Below are 27987 nucleotides of genomic sequence, written 5' to 3' on the forward strand. Positions count from 1 at the left end.
TCTGCCTTTAAGATTAAAGATAATGTAAGACTATTCTTGTTTCTTCTTCGTTGATAATATATCTCATGTATAAAAATTATATGTAAGTGACTTTATCTTATTAATACCTGATGAAAAAGATTAATCAAAAAGATCTTCCTAATAATATTTTAAAATAAATCCTTCTAAGGATTACCTTTTTTTTTTTTTTTTTTTTTTTTAGTTAAATCTGGTTCCTAATTGATACAGGACATGGATGCGTCTCTTATGTATTATGCTAAGTGAATGAGTCCAGACTCAAAAGATATGACTGTATGAATCCAGTCTGGGAAAGAGAAATCTATGGGAATGGAGAATAGATCACTGATTGTCTGGAACTAAGAGTGAGGAGGCTTGACTACACAGGAACAGCATAGGGAATTTTGGGGGGATGAGAGAACTATTCTTTATCCTGATTTTGGTGGCAGGTACTATATTTTGTGTATTTGTCAGAACTTACAGAATTGGAAAAAAGAGCTTTTAGCAAACTTCAGATATGGATATAGATAAAAGCAAATTGGACAAAATGTAGAAAAAGATTTCCGTGCACAGCGAGGTGTGAAAAAGGCTATATAGCAGAACCTTTAAAAAAGAAGATTGTGAAAATTAGAAACAGTGATAAGTTTTGAAAGTTTTAAGTTTTATTATTGAGATACACACAAAGGATTGCTGTTTCACATAGCTTGGAGAAAATCATAGAGACAATAATAGATTATTTTAAAAAGAAATCTCTTGATGGCGCCAAGGATAATCATTATATCATCAATGAATGAATTGAAAATGATTCAGAAAAGGCAGATTTCACATGTGAAAATGTTTAACAAATATTTTTCCTTTTTATGTAAGCACATATATAATTAAATTGATATTCATTTATTTTTATTTTTATTTTTTCCCCTCTTTAATTCTCTGCCCATGCCCACTTCCAACCCTGACCTATGGATGTTGCCATTTCCCCTTAAGAACTGGATCTCTGAAGGCGGGGTGTCACCTCCCACACGCACCTGAGGCCTGGTGCACCCAGGGCCTGGCATCCCCGGTGCACTCGAGGTGCCTGGTGCACCAGAGGTTTGGCACACCCAGAGTATGGTCTGTGGCTCCACCTGGGGCACAAACCCAAGACCTGCATACATATAAAGCAGATGTGCTAACCACTACACTATGGAGCTACCCCTCATATTTGTTTATAAATCTAAGGACAGTCCTTCAAGAAGAATAAAGTATAATTCTATAATAGGAAAATATAATTATTAAAACATTTCTTGTACAAAGAAATGGTCATAGTTTAATTGGTGACACTTGTTCTTATTGGGCCATAAAGTAATTGTGCATGTTACAATCAAATTTTAGATTTGATCTAATGCAGTATTAGCTTCTTGGATATCTTTTTGAAGGTATTATATACATATATACAAGCAAAGGTGTATATAAGATTGTTTCATTTTAAAAGTTAGCATGCTTAAAAACTGTTCTCTACTAATCTTTATCATTTAGTACATAAAGTGCTTCTTTGGTCTTATTTAAACTGTATAGTATTCTAGAGTATGGATGTACCCTAATTTATTTAACAATTTTCCATTAATTGACATTTATTCACTATCTAGACATTCATTTGTATATTAGAAGGTGTCTATAGGATAATTTCCTGGAGGTGGACTTGCTGGTTCAAATGGTTATACGCATTTGTCTGGGATACAGAGAAATCCTATCAAAGTGCACTATTAGTGTACTAACCTTTTTCCTAAAAGAATTTATCACATTTTTATCTGAAAGGTAAAAAATGGAATTTCATTATAGGTTTAATTTTTATTTGTTGTGTGAGTGATATTGAACATCTTTTCATACATTCGAGTTATTTATATTTCCTTTCCTTCAAACTGTTCCTATTCTTTGCCTATTTTTCTTTTGCATTGTTGAAATTGAAACTATTTTGTCATAGAAATTTTAACTGTTTTGTCTAATAGTTGTTTGTCTTTTAACCCTGCTTATAGTGATTTTTGCTATGTACTTGAAAAAATTTAAATAGGTGAATTTGTTAGTCATTTAAAGCTTGTGTCATAGAAGGATTTTTCCCTACTTTGAGTTTACGCATTTTTCCATTTTTTTTTCAATGTGTAGTTTTGTTGGTAAATTTCATTGAAGTATAACATACGTTCAGATAAGTACAAAATAAGTGTGCAGTGTATATAGAATTTTCACATACACTTGTATGACCAACCTGGAGGAAGAAATTAAATATTACCAGAATAATAGAATCTTCTTTGTGCCCTCACTAGGGACAGTGCCATGAGGGTAACCAGTCTCCTGACTTTAACAGCATAGATTAGGTTTTGCTTATGTTTTTAAATTGTAAAACCTGACTGAATGTTCTCTTTGTCCCTGGCTTCTTTATTTCAACATTTTATTGTTAGCTTTAGTCCTGTTGGCAGCAAGTAGTTGTAGTTGGCTTATTCTTATTGTTATATAGTATTTTATTTTATGAATAGACCACACTTACTTATCCATCCTACAGTTGATAGACATTTGAATTGTTTTCAGTTTTCAGGTATTAGGATGAGTGCTGTTCCAAACACTGGGCTGTGCATGTGTGTAGCGTTTTTGGATACCGCCAAACTGTTTTCCAAAGTGTTTATATAACTTTACATTCCCACTCACAGTGTATAAGAATGTCATTGGTCTTTTTTGGGAGTGGGGTGCTGGGGGACTAATGTTTGGTGTTCTTGTCTTCATTTTAGCCATTCTGATAGTAGAATCATTTTTAATTGGTGTTCTCCTGATGACTATATGAATAGTACTTCTTTATATATTTTTATTGGATCTTTGGGTATTCTTTTTTTTATTGAAATGCCTCTTCAAGTCTTTTGTTCATTTTTCTATTGGATCATTTGCTTTTTTTTTTTTTTTTAACATTAAAGACATTCTTTATATGTTCTGTATATTAGTTCTTTGTCAGATACTTGTGTTGCAAGTATCTTCTGCTCCCTGGCTTGCCTTTTGTCTCCCTAAATATTATCTTTTGGATAGAGGGTTTCAGTTTTAATGTGATACAATTTATAATATTTTTTGTTTGTGATTTTCTGTCTTGAAATTTAAGAATCTTTACCTTTACCAAGGTCATAAACAAACTACATGTAGAGTTTATAAAATATTTTTAAATGACAAAATAGTTTAAATTACAAAATATTTAAATATGAAAAGTACAAAAATTATAAAATTGTTACTTGTTTTACTCATTTAAATTTAAGATTTGGCATTAAAATTAAGATTTGGTTACTTCAGAATTTTTTTTTAGGAATAGTAACAGTATATTTGATACAGCTAAGGTCTAATTCCTCAGCTTGCTGCATTCTTCCCCAAAGCTTGCCACCATTCTTAGAGAGTATCATTGTCATACTTTGTGACTTTTTTGAAATATATACATCATAATACATGGTAGAATTGTTTTTAAAATTTATATGAATTATATATATGTATTTTTTTTTTGCAGCTTGCTTATTTTACTAAAACAGGTGTAACTACATAGCTAGTTCATTTATTTTAACCTATGTATAGTATTCTGTAACATGAATAGTGCATTCATTTATCTTTTATTCATTTATCTCGGTATAGCTTTTAAATATACCATTATTTACTTGATTATTTCTTTTGTTTTGGACATTTAGGGTTTTTTTGGGGGGGGGGCCTGTTTTTACTATTATAAATAAATAAGGCTGAAAATCTATGAGTGTAAATTTTGTTTAGAAAATCTTTTTTCCTAGAGAGACATTATAGCTTAGTTGTTAACAGACATAAGCTGTGGAGCCCAAAAGGCTAGATTCAAATTCTGGTTTCCTCTCTTACTAACTTTGTGACTTTGGGCTTAATTTCTTGCCTCAGATTCCTTAACTGTGAAATGGGACCAACAATGTTATCATTGAAGTAATTAATGTAAAATTCTTAGAGAAGTGCCTGTGAATGTTAACTATTATAATTAGATTCCTGTGAGGATAGTTATTATGACAAAGAATGGACATATTTAAGTCTCTTGATATATATTTCCAGATCTTATATGATCCTTTAAATTATAATTATACATTTATCCCAAAGTATGGCAGAGAAGCTTTATTTTATGTATTTCTGAGAAATAAGATCACATAAGTAGAGAGGACCCTCTTAGAAATAATTTTATATTGGCTGAGAAATTGGGCAGCTTGATTTCAGCTCTTTATTTGAGTAGCTATAAAGAGCGAGTTTCAGGGAGCATACTAGATGCTTTATTTGATTCTGGGTATTGCTGTGGTTGTATTTGTAGCTGAATAACAAGAGACAGGACTGTTTGACCTAATAATTACCTCTCTTTGCATCCTCTTCTTTTCAGGGCAAAGAGCAAGAACATACATTTGTCTTTAGACTGGATCATCCAAAAGCGTGCAAACATTTATGGAAATGTGCTGTGGAGCATCATGCTTTCTTCCGCCTGCGAGGCCCTGTCCAAAAGAATTCTCAGCGATCAGGATTTATTCGACTAGGATCACGATTTAGATACAGGTTAATTTTAATAGCTGCCTGCTATATCATTTATTCTTTCATGAAGGCCAAAAAATTTAGGCCAACCCCTTTTTTTTATAGATGTGGAAACTAGGGCACAGAGAAATAAAGTGACTTGCCAGTGTTTTTCATTGGCCAAAATTTTAAAAAGTACTGTTTCTTATTGTAATTTCCAGAATAGATAGGGAAAGGTTATAATGGTATAATGGGATTTTTATATCCTTAACATTTACTTTATATATTAGCCCCCAATTTAAATCCATCTGGATACCATATAGAAAAAGGGTATCTTGCACTGAAATTATTCTGGATAACGTTTCTGGTCCTTTATAAGTCTGAAGTTTCATTATTTAGACAACTTTTTGTTGGTCATAAGTTAGAAATGTTTGGTTTACCTGAGAGTATATTATTGTGAGTTTTAAGCATGCCATGAGAATCAGTATGATTTAAAGAAGGAATGGATAGTATCAGTAATGTAGCAAACAAAGATAATCGTGTGGGATTCATTAAGAGAGCTTCTACTCTGCCTATATTAAAAGCAGAGAAACATTTTCTTCACAGAATTTGAATGAAAATCAAGATGAGTAGAAAAATAGTTTTAAATAGTTCTAGAAAATTATTCTAAAAAGTGTATCACAATTTGAAAAAGTAACTGAAAATCTTGAGTTAATGATACACTTTTTATTGAGGAGTGTGAATGAGGAGGAGAACGGAGTTCCATAAAAGCACAGATATTCAAAACTTATTTAATAAGTTCTTAGGCAACATGCATGCTTAAAAACACACAAACACACACACACACACAATATAATGTGTATGTTGCATCTTTCACACAAACCTAGAGAATGAAAGAAGGATGTGGTAAAGAGACATTAAGACTATTATTAGTAGCGCCTCCTTCAGGGTGAAGTTAAAAAAAAATTTTTTAAGAAGAACCCCAGTGTAGACTTTCTCTGCCTTATGTGTATCTGATTACTGTAAGCCTGATATTCTCTCATTCCTGTTAATATACCATATTTATTTTAGTGGGAAAACTGAGTATCAGACTACAAAAACCAATAAAGCAAGAAGATCAACATCCTTTGAAAGAAGGCCCAGCAAACGATATTCTCGACGGACTCTACCGATGAAAGGTGAAATGCAGCTCTGTTTCAAAGGATATCATGTTCTGGTATTGTTTACTTGAGAAGGCTTCTGAATCTTAAGTCTATTCCACTCACCTATAGTATTCTTATTTATTGAAATTGGTCTGGCATAATCAATTTAATAAAATACAAAGGGAAAACGTCCCTATATTGTTGCTGAGATTAAATTTTGTTAATCCCATTTTAAGCACTGTTCTGAGTTTGTGTCAATTTTGTTTGTATTAACTGTTTTATTCTGTGAGCAGTGTTTTCTCTTTCCTTTTTGAGATTTAGATCTCATTCATAATATTTAAAATTCCCTTAGGAATCTTTAAAAACATTGGTAAATAATGAATAAATTTTAAGTAAAAGTTATTTCGTATGGTATTATACTTTTAAGGGTTTTGTGAAATATGGTTTAACTTTAATCATCAGTGTATATCATTCATAGACATTTTCAAAATCATAAATGTTACTTGCTGTTTAACTAACTTAAATTATATAATAAAAAGCATGCTTTACTTTGAGATAACCCAAAAGTTGTATTTGGTTTCAAATCTAGGCTTATATTAAAATACAGATTGAATTTTAAGTATGTCCATTGTCAGAGTCATCTCTAGTTGTTCAAAAACAACCATCATGACCTGCTGTTTGACAGTATCAGTTTTTTAAAAAATTGGTTTATATTTATAATTTTGATATGGCTACAAAGTAAATGATATGTAGTTATTAATGAAGTCATTTCATTTTATTTTAAAACCCTCACTTACCTCTTGTTTTTCATTGACAATGTTTCATTGTTACTCAGCTCGCTCTAGAAGACTTGCTGATTTGTTTTAAAAGAAGAGCTGTATGCTTATTTTATTGCTTTATTTCAAAAATGGAACTAATTGTCATTATTGACTTTAATGATATGAACCCTAAAATACTTTTGTGAAATGAAGGTTTTTAAATATATAGTTGGGAAATATGGCTTACAAAGCAATTAGTCCAAAGTATCACTATACTTTTACAGATAGTGATATGATTTACCGTGTAAGAGTAAACTAATGGGATGTTTTCTTTTTTTATTTTATCAGCAAGTACAGCAAAATCTGAAGAACTCAGGTGGGTAATGTCTTGCAGCTTATGAATTGACATAACATGTTTTAGAATTTATGTAGTTTCTATCATTCATTAAATGAGTGTTTGTTGAAGATATGTCAAAAGTGTTGCCTCTAAGCATTTGAGATATAGCAGGGAACAAATAAACATATAATGCCAGATAAAGTTGACACAAAAAATAAAGCAGTTTAAAGAAACAAAGAGTAGGATGGGATGGATGTGCTATTTATGAGAAGGACATATGTTTGTTATTAGCACGTGACTGAGGATATAAAGAGAGAGAAATTATGGTCTGTATGTAACCAAAAGGAGCCCATAGAGGAAAGGTAGATTTGCAGAAAAGCAGTTAATTTTTTCGTGAGGTAAACCCCACTTAGTCATGGTCTATAATTTTTCTTTGTATTATATGTTGCTGGATTTAGTTCACTCATATTTTGTTGTGGATTTTTGTGTCTATATCTATCAATGATATTGCTCTGTAGTTGTAATACCTTCATCTGGTTTTGGTATCAAGGGAATACTGGCATTACAGAATGAGTTGGTAAATGTTTCCTTTACTCCTGTTTTTGGGGAAGAGTTTGTAAAGAGTCATTATTTAAAGTATAATAGAATTCACCATTAAAGCCATCTGGCCTGGACTTTTCTCTTTGCGTAAAGTTTTTAAATTCTTAATTCAGTCTTTTAAGTTTTTTCAGATTTCATTTTTTACTTTAAGTTATTTTGGGAATTTGTGTCTTTCTAGAATCTGTTTATGTTGTCTAATTTGTAGCATACAGTTATTTATATTATTCCCTTTTCCTTTTTATTTCTGAAAGGTTGATAGTGATGCCTCCTTATTCATTTCTAGTTTTAGTAATTTTAGTTTCTTTTTTTTTTACCCCTTGGTCAGTGTAGGTAAAATTTTGTCATTTTTGTTGGCCTTTTCAAAGAACCAGCTCTTGGTTTCATCAGTTTTTCTTTATTTTTATGTTTCATAAATTTTTACTCTGATATATTATTTCTTTTGCCTGCTTTAGATTTTATTTGTTCTTTTTCTAGTGTCTTGATTTGAGATCTTATTTTTTTTTAACATAACATTTATAGCTATAAATTTCTCTTTAAGCACTACTTTAGTCACATTCCGTAAGTTCTGGTATGTTGACTTTTCATTTTTATTTGTCCCAAATTATGTTCTAGTTTCTTTTGTGATTTCTTCTTTGACTCATTGGTCATGTGGGAGTATGTTGCTTGATTTCCATATATTTGTAAATACTTTAAATTTTCCTGTTATTTTTATTTGTGATTTCATTCCATTATGATTAGGGAACATAATTTTTATGATTTTTATCTTTTTAAATTTATTAGGACTTGTTTTATGGCCTAGCCTGTGATTTATCTTGGAAAATGGTTCATGTGAACTAGAGAAGGATGTATATTCTCCTGTTGTTAAATGTAATGTTCTATAGATATCTACTAGGTCTTATAGGTTTCTACTGTTAAGACTTCTGATTCACTGTTGACCTTTCACCTAGTTATGTGCATTATTAAGACTAGGGAATTGACTAGGTATTAGAGTATAGCATAGTAGTATATAGTCAGTATTATTTTAATGGTCGTGTGTAGTGCAGACAGGTGCTAGAGTAATTGAGAGGAATCACTCAAGGATTGTATAAAGAATTTTTTAAAAAGACTAGAATATTGAAGGTTTCAATTGTTCAATTGTTTCTCACTTAAGTTCTTTCAGTTTTGCTTCATGTATTTTGAGGCATTATTTAGTTGCATATGTTTAACTGTTGAATTCTTTTATTATGATATCCCTTTTTTTCTCTAATAATTTATTTGTTTTAAAGTCTATTTTGTCTCATGTAAGTATTGCTAATCCATTTCTCTTCTGGTTGCTTTTCCATGATGTATTCTTTTCATTAAATTTGGGAAGTTTTCAGCCATTAATTTTTCAAATTATCTTTCTGTTCCTCCTTTTTCCTTTCCTTCTGGGACCCCTCATTACATATATGTTGTTACACTTGATGGTGTCCCACAGGTCTTCAAGTCTCTGTTCATTTTTGTTCATTTTTTTTCTTTCAGTCTCCCAAACAAGATAATCTCACTTAACCTATCTTCAAGTCACTCATTTTTCACCTGCTCAAATCTGCTATTGTGTTTCTCTAGTAAATTTGTATATCAGTTATTGTACATTGAACTCCAGAATTTCTTTTTGGTTCTTTTTAATAATTTCTCTCTTTAATGATGTTAATTTGTGGAGACATTGTTCTTATACTTTCCTTTATTTCTTTAGATTTGGTTTCTTTAGTTTCTGAACATACTTAAAATAGCTAATTTAAAGTGTGCATTGCAGAGAGTTTCTTTTTTTTTGGCTGTACCCACGTGGGATAGAGCTTCCAAAACAGTGAACTTGGGAGAATGGGAAAAAGGAGCAAATTGTGGCTGAAATGCCAGATTCAGCTCTGAGAATTAGTAGATTTTCTTGAATAAATGTTTTTCCATTTGACCTATGCTTTTTGACAATTTTTTAAAAAATATTTTTCTGTAGCTAAATCTTTAGTGCACTGGGAAGAAGGTTCTCAACCACCATTCTGGAGGTCTTACTTTTGATTACTCAGTTAATTTTAATAGTATGAATTACAATGTATAGTCTCATGTAATGCTTCTCAACCATGTCTGTGTACCAAGTCTCCTGGGACGCCTGTTAAAATATCAGATTCTGGATATATAAATCTATTCTTTTTTTGAATTTTTCTACACTGCTTTATGGCAGATGTATTTCCTCTACAAAAGAAACATTTGTTTTTGGATACTGAGTATGATCAGCCTCACCTTGAGATATCCTATTCCGTTTTTTTCACTTAGCCATTAAAGCCAGGTATGATTTATGATTCACCCCAAAAACACTCTGCTTTTTGAATGATACCCCTGAAGTTTGTTTAACTGTTGGTTATTTCATTTTCCTTGGCATTTATATATAAGCTATGCTGTAAGAAAATGATGGAGAAATGTTAGAGGTTGTCTGCATTTTTAAAACTCTGTTTTGTTTTGTTTTTGTTTGTTTAATGGATTATGTCTTGCTTTCCTGAAAGGGAGGCTAGGACAATATTAGAGCTTAAATAAAGAAGATAACCTGATGCAGTCAGCAGAGATGTAAACAAAGCATTCCAGCAATGGTATAGTTGAAAAATTAAAGTTTTTATTTATAAGAGTTTGTCCTCCTTTAAAAATTTTTTTGAAATACATATTTTTGACCAAAAGCAAGTATGATAATAGTCTCTTTCCTGGAATTAAAATTAATTCAACAACTAATTTTTCAAGTGTGTCTTTTTGAATAATGCTTTTAGCTCTGGAAAACAGCAGAAATGGGACATATTTAAGTGACGATACTTTATTATTTTTTTTATTAGAATAAATTTTTAGAAGTGAAATGTAGAGAGGGGATGCAGCTGTCCTGAAAGGTTATTGAGAACTACTCATAACAGTGCTTGAGAGAATATGAGCTTGGACTGTCTTGAATGTCCTTTCAAGTCTCGCCCTTGTAGTTCTGTTTGCATAAACAATTTTGCTCCAGTGAACCATGGAAAACCGTACTGTTTGAAAAAGCACAACTATTTGACCTAGAAAGCTTCTTGACCTTGTATCTTGTTATTTAAATTGGCTGATGTCATTTATTTTACTTGCACTCTCTTATCTCCTAACCACCCCCTTGTGTCTTGACTGATAGAAAATATCTTAAGAAGAGGTGACATTTTAAAGGATAATTGATTCTTATTTAGGTTTACCAGAGAGAATCTTGGAGACAGAAAAGAGAAGAAAAGAAGAAATGGTGGAATAAATGTTGAATAAAGAGGATATAAAAGTAAAAGGGGTCAGTTACTGCAGGTAGTCCTATACAAGGAGAAGCTTGGATTAGGTCAGTAATGAGAAGTATTCCTTCCTACTTTTATATTAGCAGAGGTGAAAGAATATGTGTAATTATGGAATGACAGTACTTTCCACATTTCAAATTGTTTAAAAATGGAGCAGTAAGCCAATTAACATTTATTTAAGCACTTTTTCTCATGTTATTATTATTCATCTTCTATATATCACCTACTGGAGTTATTCCTATTAAAGGAAAAGCTCTAGAGAGTAACCCAGGGGATTATAGAGTAGTGAGTCTAATTTCTGTACAGGCAGGTTGGATGAGATTTTATTAATATTTGGGATTATGGGTTACTTAAACCAGCACATAACATACTCTGAAAAGAACAACATGATTAGCAAAAAACACTTGTGCCTGACAGGTATATTCTTTACATTTGCTGTAGCAACAGATCTATATATAAACAATTTTTCAAAGTTTTCCTTTTTGTCAATTCGTTTTGTCAGTGTTCTTTGTGCTTTGCTAATATTAATTCATTTAATCCTAACAATCTCATGCAAATGAGAAACCTGAATTTCTGAGAGCAGAGCTAGTGGGACACTTGGATTTGAACCCAGGCAATGGTTGTGCAAGTTGCAGTGACTTGTCATAGAGATGTAGTTAATTAAAAATAGCATATAAAATGATTTCATTTGTTATTCATTACCCAGCCTTTTAGCAAGACTTCATTCTCTAATTCTGTCTTAATTGGTTGTCTTTCATCATCAGACAGTTTTTATTTTATTCTCACTCCTCTTAAGAAAGACTCCTGGATGCTGCATTCAGTTTGTTTGTGTTTGAGAAACTTTACCCATTTCCTTTTACTGGAATGACATCTTGGCTGGGTATAACATTCTCAAATATTCCTATGGAAAAGTCTGTGCCAACCTGATACTGGGAATGATTGCTTTTAAATCTCCTTAAGGTACCTGGAATATTCTTTTCTCATCCTTGAGGGTCAGTATTTTTAACAGCAAGGAGTCGAATATATTTAATTTTGTATCTCTTCTGAAACACAGTGCTCTCATTAACTTTGTAGATTATTTTCTCACTTTCAAGGAACTTTTAAAATAATTATCAATATACTTTTAGTTGCCTAAGTTGAATTCTTTACCTCAGGATACTAATTATGCTTATTCAGAAGGTCTGAAGTCCATATGCTCCCCCCGCCCCTTATTGTGGTAATATCTTTGAGTTCTTATTTCATCGAATATTCGTTTTATTATTTAGCTGTTTTGAGGTTTCTATTTATTTTGTTGTATTAGAAGTTTTTAAAAGTGCTTTATTTTGGTTAGGGAGTGAGATGAATGCTGCCTAAACTAAAAATTTAAAAACAAATTTATAAATCAGTTGCAGGGGAAGGTATATAGAGAAGTTTCTAACTTTTTCCCAAGGCCTTTTGAGTTATAAAATGCTAAGCTGTTGTTGAAACTGGAAAATCTTGAGAGGGTAGAAATATATAACAAGAAGTGACGGGTAAGTTTATTTGGATGTTTGTGCTTAATGCCTTGAATTTAAGGCATCGTTTGTGCTGCTATCTTTATGTTGTCATCTTCGATATATTATATGAATACATGAGACTAGCAGTGAAGTATATGCCTGAAACATAATTAAAATATAGATATATAGAAATATCAAATGAGCAGAATATAGAAAAGCAAGTGTGTGCCTATAAAACAAAATATTTTCTGAGCATTGTACATTCTTAGCTTTAGGCAACAGTAATTTTTTTCTTTATTCAGAACAAAATTAATGTCTTTAAAAATAAATTTACTTTCATTAGTGTATGTATAATCTGACAATATGAAGCCCTAAAGTTTTATACGTGGTTTTTAATAGGTTTTTTTCCCCCCATTACAGTGTTCACAGTAATGTTTCAACTCAGAGTAATGGCTCCCAGCAGGTAAGACTTCTTAATATTAAGCTTCTAAAGCATTAGAACACTGTAGTTAATTATAACAAAATGTAGTATTGTTAATCGACTTTTCATAGGGGTGTAACTTTGGGGAAGTTTTAATAGTTTTCTTTATCTGTAAAATGGCTCAGTAATGTGAAATCCTCTGTTATTTTATTCTCTAAGATGTTATAAATAGAATAGGTATCTATAAAACACACTCCGTTCCTGTAAATCCTATAAAATGAGTAAAATATTAATATTCAGTTAGGTTATTATTTCTAAAGTGATATATAATATTCAAGAATTCATTTATATTTCTTCCCTGTGTAGATAATACTCAGTTTCAGGTGTTCTTTTTTTTAGATCTTTTATCTAGGCATAATAGATGATTTTTATAATTTGTGTCCAAAGGCTTGGGGTGTGAGATCTACTGTGTTTGCGACTCCTTCCGTTCCCTCTGGTCCTGTGCTGGTGGAGATAGAGAATCTTCCAAGAAATCCTGGAACGGACCAGCATGAAAGGAAATGGTTTGTTAATTCCTTAAACCAAATAAAATATTGTTTATTTAATGGTATTCTAATTTCCCAGCTATAATTGTGGAGTACTTTAAATATGATTGAAAGCAAATTATTCATATTTGTAATCTGAAAAGAATCATGTTATTAAGTAGCTATAGGGATTGGGAAGATAAGAGATGTGGATGAAAAAGCTCCAGAGTCTATGAAGAATATCAGACCCCTCTCCTTATTTTGGTTAGTATGATCTGGAAGTGGCAGGGGATTCTCTGTTAAAAAAGACTTTAGTGTTAGTCAGCAGAACCTTTTCCCAGATCCATAAGGAAAATATGATTGTTACATGTTATTCCTTACAACATAATGCTGCTTTGGATGTGTTTCCTTCATTGAAGACTGAAGATAAAGCAGAAGGGAAACATGATTATAGTCCCGTAACACAAAGCATGGAATACTCCATTTGAGGGGGACAGAGAGATTATTTGATGACAGGGAGGATAATTCATTTGTTTAGATTTCCATGTTTTGTTTTTTTTTTCTTTCTTTAGATTAATAGTAAGTACACAAATATGGATACTTTGTGGCTATTAGGGTTAATCATTGGGGTTCATTCTTTCCCAAATGTATATGCTTGCAGGGGGGTGGTCCTTGGGAATTATTTGATTGCGTGGTCATATTGTTTGCCTCATCTGTTCAAGCTGTGTTGTCTTATTTATGAAATGAACTTTAATAATTCATAGGATTTTTCTTTTTCTCTTGCTCTTAGTTTATTTCCTACCTGAAATCTAATGAGTTTCTGTGGTGATCTCAAGGGTTTGGTCAGCTTTCTGTGCAACCAGTTCTTCCTTCATGGTGGTGGGTCAACAGTGGTTGGTGATCATTTTTAGTCTCTTTGCTGTGCAATTGTATTTCACTGTTATTTTGGCTTAACTAACTGCAAGGTGCTTTGCTTTTGATGGTTGTGCATATATTTACTTCAGTTCCAAACAACTTGATTAGTTTCTAAGATTGAGGGGATTTCTCCTCTGCCATTTTTTTTCTTTTCTACATGACAGTGTGGTGGGGGTACTTGTGTGTATGTGCATGTGGGCACACAATTAAAATATGAACAGCGAGGCTTCTAAGTGTCAAATTTTAGTCTTTATTTTTTAAGCCATTAAAAAATTTATTTAATTTCTTACTTAAAATGAAAACACAGCTCTAGTAAGTAGCTGCCTTTTATCTCCTTGATGTTATCATAAAATCCTTTTGGAAAGGAAAGGTACTGAGACTTCACCTATAAAAGAACTCCCTTAATACATGCTTACCTTTTATATTAATATGGAATGAGAGTCTTTTTTTTTTGCATCCTGTATTATAACACTAAATCATTATTGACTTTTCCAATTTTTGTGTATATGTATTTAAATGTTTGATTTGTTAGGCACTACTCAATTCCTTTGGTGCAGCCTTTAGAAAGAGAGAATATTGAATCAGTATTGACTTTGAAGAAAAATGAAAAATTTGGAGCTGTGTGTTCTTCTTTTATATAATTGTGCTGAGACCTCTTTTGCTGAAATGGAGTAAAATGGTGGTTCTTAAACCTAATGAGCCTCTGTATGTTGACAGTGGCATGGAACTGATTATACAACTGGCATGTCTTGGAGCTAATGGATTCCCTAGCCTTAATTTAAAATACATTTTGCATTTCATTCTTTGCTTCTGCATGCTTTGATTCTTACTAATACTTTTAATATAGAAGAGTCCTTTTTAAGAAAGTGATACATTAATAAAATTTGAAAATGCTCCCTATGTTTGAACAGTTGGGCAGAGTAATGGACTACTCTATTTCTGGCAGATAAATTTTAACCAGTTTAATCTAAACTTATTCCCTTTTCAGTTCTTCAGCTTTTTCTTCCTAGTATCTTCTAAATGATACCATTATTTCAGTGAATGATTTAGTATATCAATAACTTAGAATTATCCAATAACTATTGAAAAACAACTCCTTTTAAGTTCTTTTAAACTATTTATAAAAACAAAGGCAAAACTGAATATTTGGAAAATTCTACATATTTCGAGGAGAACATAAACGTAATTTAATTTCCTAAATTTTCAGAGATCCTACCTATATTTAAGGGTTATGAATTTTATGGGTTAGAGCTGATGAACAAATAGTATTTTAGTTGAAGAAAAGATGATCATTTCATTGTTAACAAAAGGGCTTCAAGTTTGTTCTAAGCAATCATTTTAGCTAATTCTTTTCAGTTTCCCTAAGGAAAAATGATGAAGATGCATGTCTTGGTTGAGTTAGAAATACTGTATTTAAATACCTCTTAAATATGTGCTGCCCTTTTTGCCATGCCACAAAACCTTGATTTTCTGAACCGATTTTCTTGACAGAAGTTTTCTTTCTACTAGAGGACTCTAATCATTTCTAACCAAGAACTGCTTTTATGCATGTTTCATTGTCAGAGTTCTGTAGGTTTATTCTTTAACACTGTGTAAGGTACCTAACATGCTTATTAAACTGTTTCTTGGGGATGGGGGGCTTACAATCTCATCACATTATCTGTACCTGTCGAATTTCATTCTGAGGTCCTGCGAACTTTGATTATAGAAGGAACAGTGATTCTCTACTGGTAATTGGAAACACTGATGTAAAATTACATAGCCTCTGAGGATAGATTTTTTTAAAAAAATGGTCATTCTAAATTTTGTTTCCTGGATTTCAGTTTTATGAAATCACTTAATTTTGGGAATAATTTTGATAATTGCCCTTTTCTATAAATCTTTGTCCTTCTGTGGAATTAATTGTCTCATCAAATATTTGAATTGAGTAGATTATAAATGTTTTTTCTTATTATTAGACCCTCAAACAACATATTGCTGCCTTGATTTTGGTAGCAGCATCAGGGACAGATAAAAAGTGTCTTGTTCTCTATTCAATTTTCTATTTATTTAATTCACTTAAATGACTCTGATACTTATACATATTTCCTTTTCACATCGATGTTTTCTGCTACATGTAACTTTGTGTATTTCCCTTTTTTAGTTATTGAATGTGATTGCATGGAATAGATGTTGATAACTACTCATAGCAGTGGTGCATGCTGGTCACATTGCTTTTCTCCTTTATTATCTCTTACACATCCATTATCTTCTATTCCTGTTGACTAACTGTGCTCCCCTCCCACTCCCCAACCATCCAGGCTCTCTGCTGCCAGTGACTGCTGTCAACGTGGTGGAAACCAGTGGAACACAAGGGCCTTGTCCCCACCCCAGCCTGCACATAGAAACTACACTGACTTTGTCCATGAGCACAATGTGAAGAATGCAGGAGTCCATCATGATGTTCATTTTCCTGGCCATGCAGCCATGACTGATATATGAATGTTAAGCTTCTTAGGCATTGGGACTTTTTTTGTGCAAGTAATGGTATAGAAGTTGATGGTATTCATTCTCTAGTGTTTATAGAGGATTGATCACATTAGGAGAATTTGGGAGAAGTTACTTTGTATTGAGTCACTAGCTGCGTAGTGTTGTTTGTAATTGAAATCTGTGAAAGGGAAAAGGATCTGAAGAAGCTATTTGTCATTAATGATAATGACAAATGTTTTGGTATTGAGAGGGTACGTATGTCATTGTAATTTTGGAAAGGTTTTTCATGATATTAACATGCTATCATATCACTCATAAGACGTCTCCGGAGGTTTGTGTTTGAATAAGCTGTTCGTTTTCACCCTACTTCATGCCATCCAAACAGACTGAGGTTAAAAGAATCAGACAACTAAAAACACACTCAGTGGAAGCATGACCAGGCACAATGTTTCAGTCTTTAGTGACATTTTTATAAAACTGCTCTTATATTACTATTTTTAATACTTCCGAAGTGACCCATGCATTAATTTCAGTTAAGTCCTTAAGATTCTATAATTTTAATTAATATAATTTTAAATTAAAAACTTTTCAATAAACACAAATATTTTAATTTACCAAAAGGTCTAGAAGTCCCATTAATAATGCTATTCATGTAGAGAGAGAAATCTAAATGGTTACTTTTGCCTGATTAACTAGTTAATCTGTGATTAACTGAATGGTTTCATCACTACCAAATGGTTGTAAAAATGACAACTATGTTTACTTTTGTCCTTTAACTCTTCTCTTTCATCTCATGCATTCGATAGAGATTTCCCAGGTCTGCGACAGCCTCATAATCTGGCCTTGTTCAACCTTTAAAATAGAATTCTGAAGCCTAAACTTTACCACTTTTAAATGGATTGGATATATTACTATTTTTGGTCCTTTACGAACTTCGAAATGTAATTATCCAAGCTCTCTGGTTCAGTTCATAGAAGCAAATTAGCTGGAAAAAGTACATTTCCGCTGTAATGGGAACTGATAGAAGCATTCTTTTGTCTTTTTACAGTTTAAAAAAATTTTTTAAAAAAATTCCTGAACTTTTAAGCTCTGTAGTAATTTAAAGATATTTTGTAGTCTGAGAATTCATAATACCTTAAGCTAATGAAGTTTCATTATAGACAACTTAACCCATTTACCATCCTGCTCAACTCAAAGATACAGGTTTTAGAAGGCTTTATTACTAGACTCTTGGTTGCAAGTATAATAAATCTTCTCAATAGAATACATAAGTAAGCAGAACTAGATAAATATTCAGGGAATGAAATTTATAGGTAGGTTTCAATCTGTGAGTTTATCACAGTCATGTATAAGGCATGGATACTCAAAGTATTCTTTAATGCCTCCTGTAAATATGAACAAATACATACCTTAAATAGCCTGGCTACCTACCTCTTTGAATCTATCATCATTTTTTTTTATATTTAAAAATGGCCACTAATGTATGTCCTTTATAGTTTTAGACTTTATGTAGCTTCAGATTATAATTGTCAAGTATTGTCGATGGTGATCTCTTTCTTGAAAGAAAGGAATTTGAGTCATAACAGTTTAAGCACAGAAAACCTGATTTGTGCCATTCAAGAATAGACTTCATGGGTGTGAATATGAGTTAGAACCTACTATTTCTATAATAGAAACCAAAGAGACATAATAATAAAGCTTTTCTGGTTGTTTAGAAAGTACCAAGGTTTGACTTCTCTCATTTTAAAATTAATCTTGATATCCGAATGTCAGCCTCATATGTATCTCAACAGAATATTAACTTTGGGAAATGCGGAGAGATTGTAATTGAAGAATAAGGCCTTTAGTTTATATTAAAAGTAGTCATTTGTATACCTAGAATTTGAGTAAATCAACAACTACATTTAAAGTAATGGGAAAATCATATTACAGTTTTTCTTTCTTTGAAAATCTTGTTGTATAATACTTCCTTTGTAAATTCTTGATGATAGAAACTAGGTTGGAAGGGTGATGTCGGAAGAAAACAGCAAAATGGGGTTGGGGAAGTAAAGGGCTAAGACTGGATGGTAGTAGAAACAAATTTATTGTATAGAAGTTTCCATATGCTCCAGGATTTAATATTAAATGTTATAAATACTTGTTACTGATGTTTTCAAGATAGTTATACATGAAGACTTCACAGGTAGCTCGCCCTAAATTAAATAGTCATCAACATATTTATACTCTGCATTTTTTTGTTTGTTTAACAGGTTAGTGATCATAACATCCTAGGGTAGGGAACCAGTACGTGCCAGAAGCACCTTACTTGGTTACTCTCCTTTTGATCAGAAGGAGCCATCACTTAAGGATTATGTCATTCCTCGTCTAATTTTATTTAACATATTTTTCATATCTTAAATTGGATTGGCTGTCTTTCAGCCTAATGGTTATAGAGAGGAAACTTGTAGAAACACAGCAAAAACAAAAACAAACAAAGAAAAACACTTCAAAGACTTTTGTTTATCTGAGTATATTCTAACCTTTTTGACTTTGATAGGGTAATCATAGATATACTTTTAAAGGAATTAATAGAGAAAAACAAACTTTATTTGTCTTATTATGTATATAACATATCTATATTTTAAAAAGCAGCTAGTATTCAAACATTTTAGTATTGTAATATCACCAGAATAATTTAAATATTTTTTTTTTTTTTTTTTTTTTTAGAAGGGGGCTTTTAAATTTATTTAAAATGCTGACCTGGAAAGTGTTATTTATAACACTTGGGTGAATCTCTATTGTTAAAATTGTCCTTGCCATAAGAGGTGCCATATAAATATGTCAAGACATAAAACTGAAGTGTCTCCTGAATGGAATTATAAGGAGGCAGCTTGTTTCATAGGTTAAAACAGTTAGCTGAGTTTGAATTATGGCAGTTTCTTTTTCTTTTCTAGAGTTTTGAATATTTATTTGGTTGGTACACTAATAATTATTTTGATTAGTAACCTTGCTTTGTCATGTTTTTATGTCCTGATGTCATATATTTCATCTTCCCATCTTGCCAAAACAGGAAAATAAATGAAGTGAGGTAAGGAGTGGAAGAGTATAATATTGTGGGGTTTCAGGAGGTAGAAGAGTGTTTTGAAGATGACTCGCTTCATAGGCATCAGCAGACTAATCCTCAGCTTTGATCCCTTTTACTTCCATATGTATTCACAAATGTAAACTGAAAAAGTTGGGAAATTAGTGTCCCATATTAGTGTAGCATGCTTTGATGGTGGAAGCAGTAACCATCTGAACCTTGGTACTCTTAACTGTTTTGGTAGGAACATACTCTTCATTTCTAAACTATAGTTTATTGCTTTGAAAGGCCATTTTTTGTTAGATTTTGAATATTGGGTTTGAAAATGATGCTATCAAGTTGCATTAATTTATATTCTGAATATGGGGCTTGTCATCTGAATTTGCAAAAATAAAATCATCTTGCTCCAATAACAATCTCTGTACTACCACATACTTTTCTATATTTTAATGTAAATTATAACATCATCAATTATTTCTTGCTTCTGGAAGTATGACTGCTTGCATATGAGATGTTCTTACATAAGAGATAAAATTTGAAGGTATTCCTGATGTGGGGAAACCTTTCTGTTCCTGTCTCTGTGCTTCTGTCTCATGTATAACATGTGACTTGTCATATCCTTTCTATAGTCTGAGTAATGTGAATTTAGGTATAGTATTCTTTCTTAGCTTTTTTTTTGAAGAACATAAAAGTTTCTCATCTTCTGTTCATATAAATTAACCTTTAGTATAGTCATATGAAGTCATTGTGAGAATTTTATCTTGCTCAGTGGACATTAACCTTGGTGTTACAGGTATTAGGACACGAAGCATGTCGCTTTAAGTGGAAAATGTGTTACGTAACTTCATTTCTTCAATTCTTGACCATTGCTAATGTGTAGTAGACTCTAGCTGCTCTGAGCTCTTTGGGGCTGGTGGGGAGGATCGTGATACTAGCCTTAGAGAATTGGTGAAGAGGACATTGTAAAAAAATGATGAAAGGAAAAAATTTTCTGTGGCTTTTTTAATGATACATTTTTATTTTTATACTGAAACAGGAAAATGTGTTCCTGTTTTTCCTGAAGGAATTGTTCTCACAAGTTTTTATTAGAAATTACCTAAGCCTCTGTGTTCTAACAACAAGCTGTGGCCTTAATTCTAGGCGATGGTGCTTGAGTGAACTTTTTACATTTTGTTCCTGACAGCTGGCCAGCATTTTGTTTATACTGGCATGAAGAAGAGATATCTGACTCAGAGAACAATATTCTCCAAGCAGTTTGACAGAGACTCCCTTAGTGGTATAATGAACCTATACTTCCTCCTCTTAAAACAGGTTCAATAGCTGCAGATCTTATTTTCTGTCGATGAAGAAATTCTCATTTATTTTGTTTTTAACTAATTCTAGTGAAGAAATATACCATCATATGGTTAGGATTTGTAAGAAGTTGTAGATTCCTTAATAAAGGTCTGGTCTACTGACTAATGACTGATTATTATTAATATTAAATGAAAAATATTTTAAATTATTAAGGATGGAATAAAAAGAACGAAAGATAAGAGGTGATAATAATTGCTGGCCTGATTTGTCTTATGAAAATAGGGTATCCAGAGAAATTATGGAAAACATCCCAGGTTGTAAAATACCACTAGAATATGTACCATTATACAGAAGAGTTTCTTAAAAGAAAGCTGTCTTGTAGCCCAGTTGTTAACTTGAGAGATTACTTAATTATAAACTCCAGGAGTTTAGAGATGAGACTTATGCTTAACAATTTACATCAATTTTTTCTAGGGACACCATCAGCAAAATCTTCGGAAGTCTTTAGAAAGACCTGGGAAATACGTGTACTCTAGAATATCTAGGTTATCACTTTGATTGGAACTTCACAGATATGTTGGAGCAATAGCAGTTAAATGTATTTGAGTAGGTTAAAAAGGCATTGAAGATCATTCTCAGGAGTTTGGATTTGGTAAGGAGGCCTGGACCAATTGCAAGTTCTCTGTTTTGTTTTGTTCTTGTTTTTTTTTTTTTTCTTCCAGCTCACCTGTGCCTTCCCCTCTACCCCCTGGCTTTATTGAAATATAATAGACAGTTGCTCGCATTTACATTGTACAATTCCATGTTTTTTGTTGTTTTTTTTTTTTTTTCAATTATAGTTGGTACACAATAATATATACCAGTTTCAGTTTAACGGCTTAGGGATCAGAGACCCACATAACTCACAAAGTGGTCACCTCACTAAGTCTAGTATCTCTCTTTCCTCTTACATATTACAACACTATTAACCATCTTCCCCATGGTACACTCTACATCTTCATGTCTGTTCTGCAGTTATCCATTTGTACCTCTTAATCCTTTTGCCTTTTTTCCATCCCTCCAACTCCCTTCACATTTAGTAGCCCTCAAAATATTCTCTATATCTGTGAGTTTATTACCACTTTTGTTGTTTATTTTGCCCTTTAGATTCCACATATATGTGATGTCATGTGATATTTGTCTCTCTCTGTCTGACCCATTTGATTCAGCACAATACCCTATAGGTCCGTCAAGGCAATATTTTTCTCCATCCTGTTCCTTTTAGTCTATGTGTCTTTTAATCAAAAGTGAGTCTCTTGTCGGTAGCATATGTAGCTTTCTTATACATTCAGCCACTCTATCTTTTGGTTGGAGCACTTAATTATTTTCCATTTGTGGTACTTGTTGATAGGAATGTAGTTATTACCATTCTTTATTCCTATTTTTGATACACATTTTTCTTTCTTAAAGAAGTTTCTCCAACATTTCCTGTAATACTGGCTCGATGTTGAATTCCTTTAGCTTATTTTTGTCTGAGAAGTTCTTTATCTGTCCTTCGACTCCAAATGATAGATTCGTGGGATAAAGTATTCTTCATTGTAGATCCTGGGTTTTCATCATGTCGAATATTTTGTGCCAAGCCCTTCTGTCCTGCATAGTTTCTTTTGAGAAATAAGCTGCCTGTCTTATGGGTACTCCCTTAGGTAACTAACTGCTTTTCTCATGCTGCTTTTAAGATTCTCTCTTTGTATTTAATCTTTGGCATTTTAATTATGATGTGTCTTGTCATTGGCCTCTGGGTTCCGCTTTCTTGGGACTCTCTGAGCTTCCTGGGGTTATATGTCTGTTTCCTTCACCAGGTGAGGGAAGTTTTCCATCATTATTTCTTCAAATAGCTTTCAACATCTTGTTTTCCTTCAGGTACCCTCAATGACAGATATTTTTACATTTAATAGTGTCCCATAGGCTCCTTAATTTATTACTATAGTCTTGGCTCCTTTTTCTTTGTCGTTCTGATTGAGTGTCCTTGGCTTTCCCATCCTCTATATCAGTGGTTCAAGCCTCTTTATCTACTCTGTTGATTCCTTCTAACATACTCTTCATCTCAGATAATAATGTTTTCTTCATTTCTGGCTGGTTTCCTTTTATAATTTCCATTTCCATTTTTGTTTTTTATCTCTTTGTTAAAGTTCTCACTGAGTTCATCTACTCTTTCCCTAAGTTCTTTGAGCATCTTTATAACTAGTGTTTTGAACTCTGCATATTAGATTGCTTGACTCCATTATATCCGGATCTCTGTTCTGTTCTCTCATATGGAATCTGCTTCTTTGTCGTCCCCTTTTGGCTGCCCTTCTGTGTCTGTTTCTATGAACTAAGCAAAGCTCTTAAGTCTCCCGGTCTTATTAGTGTGGCTTTGTGAAGTACGTGTCCAGTGACACAGTCCTGAGAGGGGTTCAGCTGCAGGCCAAGTTTAGCCCCAGCCTGTGCCCCTCTGGGGCCACCTGTTAAAATTCAGCAAACAATCCACAAATACAGTGTTTATAGTTGCCTCAAGAGGCCACACCATTAACTGAGGCCAGCTGCCATCAGTGTGAATCTTGGCGCTATTCAGCAAGGATCACCTAAGGGAGGACATACCTGAATGTGGCTTGGGTGGGGCCGTGAGTTGTGGGAGGGGGAGTTTTCAGGGAATTCTTTGGGTGGAGCGACCTCTGTTATCCAGTTTGATGACATCTCAGCTATGGTGGCACTGCTTCAGCACACTGGGAGTGGGGAGGACTCAACAGAGGAACAATGGATACCACCAACACTTCTGTCCTGGGGAGATCCTCACCTCCAGCCTTTGCTGCGACAATTCAGTGTCTCTCTGTAAGTCCCTGGTGCTCCACCCTCCACGTGCAGCCAACTTAGCGCTGGTGCTCAGAGTGAGCCGGTCTGTCACCACAAATGTATGACCGCAGATGTGGCCCCTTTAATAACCATCTGCAGCTCTCGTAGCCTCTATTCCCATCTGCTGCTGGGACCAGGCAGCCTTGTGTCCTTATCCCTACCTCTTCCTATTGCAGGGTGACTTTTTTTTCTCTCCATAGTTGTAGTGCTTCTGTTCATCTAGATCCCAGGTGACTTTCCTTGCTGTTTGCTCCATGTTTTTGTCACAATTTGATTTGGTTGCAGTAGGGATGAACAAAGCCTCTATCCTCTACACCATTTCTTTCCTCCCCAATTGCAAGTTTTTAAAAGATTTTGGGTGGCTCGTACTGATATTTCCTTATTTGTTGAATACCTACCAGAGTACCTCCTTATTACTCACTTCTTCCACACAGTCACTTATAATTACTCCTTTGCAGGTACCCTCAAATTTCTTGACATTTCCCCTGTTGTACACATCTGATTTAAATTCAGCACTCTACTGTGCATGTAGATGATTAGTGTGAAATTTAATGTTGAATGTTCTCACTTTAAATTTAGGCTTCTAAGCTCAAATGGGCCTTCAGTGCTGCCTGAAATCCCATTATATTTCTTTAATCTATTCATTTTCCCACTATGGTAGCAGTAATTTCTCCTCTTTCAAACCTCCACCACCTCTTTACTTCTCACTCTGCTTGTCTCCCTCAGCTAATGACCTTGCTTCCTTCCTGTTTAATTGAGAAAATAAGCAACTAGAAGAGATCTTCTGTAGACACCCACCATCTATTTACTTACCTACATTTGGTCATATATACTCTCCTTTCCTGGTTATTGCACTAGGTGAACTCTTTATGCTGTTGTCAAAGGCCCACCTCTCTGCCTGTCTACCAGATCTCTGACTCTTAGCTACTCAGGAACACATCATTTCAGCAATTCTCCCTTCTTGTTCTATAGTATCAATTTTCCCTCTCTACTAGAATATTTTCATGAGCACAGAAATAGCCTGTGATATCTCACATCGTTAAAACAGAAACCCTCTCAATCTACCTCTTCTTTTGGCTATTCTTTTTTTTTTTTTTTTTCTAGTGATGGCAAAACCTTGCCGTGAAAGAACCATCTATACTTACTGCCTCTTTCTCTTCTCATTCTGTTTTGAACCCATTCTAATCAGACTTAGTTTCTGCTAACTTAGGTACTAAGAATGATTGTGTAGGTTGCGCACTGCACAGGAGTACCACATTCAAGACAGTGACCACATACATATGACAACAGCCCTCCAGCAAGTGGCACTAAATTTCTTGTTCTAATCAGCATATGGCAGTTTTGTAAGAGATGGAAGTAATGTGTCTTCAGGAGGAGTATTGCTTAAATCCATACAGAGGCTCTACATGATCTAGTAGTGTGGTGCTATCTACCAAAAAAGCTTTTGGTAGTTCACGAGTGACTTCCACATTTCTAATTCCAGTCAATCTTCAATCAAGGTAGTAGCATTCAAAACAGTTGCACACTTTCATGAAATACTTTATTAGCTTAGGGACACCATTTTTATTTTCTCTAACCTGACTAGCCATCATTTTTAGTCCCCTTTGTTAGTTTCTGCTTTTGTCTCTAACCCCTAAACTTTGTCGGAGGGTCTTTTCTGTAATAACTAATTTTCTTGGTAATCTCATCTAGTTTTATGATTTAAAATGTCATCTATACACTGGCAGTTCAATATTGTTAGCCTGGACTTGTTCCAGACTTAATATCCAACTGCTTATATGACATTTCTTTTTAGATATCTAATAGAGGCATCTTAATTTTTAAAAACTTTTTTTATTTTGAAGTAATTTTAGGCCTATAGAACAGTTGCAAAGGTAGTGCAGAGAGATCTCACACCTTCCCTGATTATCTTCCCTAATGTTAACATCCTATAACTATAGTACAATGGAAGTATTATCAAAACTAGGAAATTAACATTGTTATAATACCACCATCTAAACTTTGGACCTATTCAATTTTTGCCAGTCTTTCCACATTGTTCCAGGATCTGATTGAAGATTCTGTGTTGCTGTAGTTCCTTTCCATGTGTGGCTTTCAGGCCTTCCATTTCTTTGATGATCATTTGAAGAGTACTAGTCAGATACCTTGTAGGATGTCCCTCAATTTGAATGTATGTGATATTTTCCTATGATTATATTGAGGCCATGGATTTTGGGGGAAAAATACTAGAGAGTTGTGTTATTGAGGCATCTCAAATTTAATGTGCTCAAAAGGAAGTATTTCAAAAAGTTTTTCCTAGTTCAGTAACTGGCAATTCTGTTTTTCTTGTTGGTAGGCTAGTGTATCTCAGGCTCCAGTCCAGACCTACTGAATCAACAATATCTTAACATGCCCTCCTGGAGATTATGATGCACACTAAAGTTTGAGAAGCACTGGTGTAGATCATAGCACTAAATAATCTCTTAACTCTGTCTCATCAGTCAATAAATTTTGTCAGTTCTTTAAAATAAATCCAGAATCCACCACTTGTCATCATCTCTACTGCTCATTCCTTGCCCTTTACCTGGTCTTCCAGCAATTGCCCTTGCTCCTGTACTGTCTCATATTCCTTTGGCAGCCATGGTGATTGTAACTTAGATCACTTTATTATTCTGCTCAAACTTTCTAGGAGTCCTCATATCACACAGACTAAAACCCCAAATCCTCATCTTGACAAAAACTTTTTTTCATTCCTTTTACTAATCTTGACCTTGCTCACTTGCCTCCAAAGACTTGCTCAAATGTACCAAGTGTGTTTCTTCTTGGAATCTTTGTTCTTTTCCTTCTGCATGCATATTCCTCCTTCAGTCTCTTATGGTTCATTCTGACACCGTTAAGTTTCTTACTGAAAAATCCTTTCCTGATCTGTAATCACAGGTTCCCTAGTCTCCTTGACTTTCCCTCCCTCTCTTACCCTGCTTTGCTTTTTATCATCTTACTTCATCTTACATATTATGTTTACTTGCTTGTCATCTCTATTCTTCAGTAGAATGTAAGTTTTATCAAGGGAGAGCATTTTGTTTACTCCTCTGTCCCCTCGCTCAGCACTTTGTACATAAATATTAGTTGATTGAATGCCAAGCACATCCTGGCACACTTGATGTTACATAAATAGTTAAAATGCTATGTCTGGCTTCAAGAAATGTATACTCAAGTTATAGAGGTAGACAGTTTTATAAATAACTGATAAAAATGCTAAATCCTTAGGCAAGCAAGGTCATAGAAGAGGTTGAAGTTAAGGCTTCCTGACATTTGCATCAGATTTTGAGGGATACAGAGAATCAAAAGCGCTACGGACTATGAGCTATAGCAAAAGAAAATTTTGCAGTTGCAAAGTGCAAGGTATAGTTGGAACGATGAATGGGGTTCGAGTAATGAGTATAGAATCCACAGAGAGGTATAGTAATAATGGTAGCTGATATTTGAGTGCTTCTGTGTCTGGTTTTGTTCTGGAGGCAAAACATTTAGCCTAGTAAAGCATTTAATCATAGGAATCTGTAAGATATTTAGACCAATGGAGAAAGTAAGGCATAGTAAGGTTATGTAACTTGTCCAAAGTTACATTGCTAGTACATGGTAAGGCTCAGCTCCAAACTCAGATAGCTTGGTCCTAGAGCCCAGACACTGATAACTACTGTACTGATTCCATTCAGTGTAAAGCTTGGTGGGGCCTAGACTGGAGAGTAAATAGGAGTATAGGAGTGAATGTCAATCGGTAAAAGACCAGATAATTGAAATTTAAAAAATGCTACATCTATATTATATAATTGTTAAAGAATAAGGAAAATTCTCCGTGTCCTATTATTGGAGTATATCAGCAATACATTGTTAAATAAACCGAAGGGAAGTGTCTGAGGTATGTTTCCATTTTTGTAAAAACCGCCAAACCACGTATATATCTAAGTGAATGAAAAATGGACCTCAATAGATAAACTGAATTTTCAGAGAGAGGGGATAAGGGAGATATTGCTTTGCCTAGCTAGCATATACTACTTTAAATAAGTAAAAACAAAATGCCCCACAATGTAGTGAGAAACAAGATAAACTGCTTCAATTCATACAGGTAAGTGTCCATGAAAAGGAAGGAGATTCATAGACGAGATGATGTCCTTACATATTCTTTTGTACATTCTTGAGTAATGGATGTATACTGGGACATTGCCAAAAGCCGCATAATGAAAATGTAATGTCTAATTATGTTTTTAAAAACTTTTAAGTGTATAGTTATTGGTTTTTAGTATATTCACAAAGGTATACAACTATCACCACTATAATTCCAGAACATTTTCATT

General features: G+C 33.5%; 1 protein-coding gene across 4 annotated transcripts in view; it reads left to right on the plus strand.

The window, feature by feature from the left end:
* EPB41L5 (erythrocyte membrane protein band 4.1 like 5) overlaps nt 1-27987 on the plus strand; it is a 140528-nt gene that overhangs the window by 40378 nt on the left and 72163 nt on the right. For 3 of the 4 annotated variants that reach the window (XM_016127570.2, XM_016127571.2, XM_016127574.2), the window contains 5 exons: nt 4376-4545; nt 5572-5678; nt 6749-6776; nt 12523-12565; nt 12971-13086. In XM_016127570.2, coding sequence (XP_015983056.2) covers nt 4376-4545; nt 5572-5678; nt 6749-6776; nt 12523-12565; nt 12971-13086 — 464 coding nt within the window. Of the gene's footprint in view, nt 1-4375; nt 4546-5571; nt 5679-6748; nt 6777-12522; nt 12566-12970; nt 13087-16262; nt 19015-27987 lie in introns of those variants that run through there. The other variant, XM_016127575.2, reaches the window with a different exon arrangement.

This window comes from Rousettus aegyptiacus, unplaced genomic scaffold (assembly GCF_014176215.1).
Source record: "Rousettus aegyptiacus isolate mRouAeg1 unplaced genomic scaffold, mRouAeg1.p scaffold_m13_p_2, whole genome shotgun sequence".
In the NCBI taxonomy this organism is placed as follows: domain Eukaryota; kingdom Metazoa; phylum Chordata; class Mammalia; order Chiroptera; family Pteropodidae; genus Rousettus; species Rousettus aegyptiacus.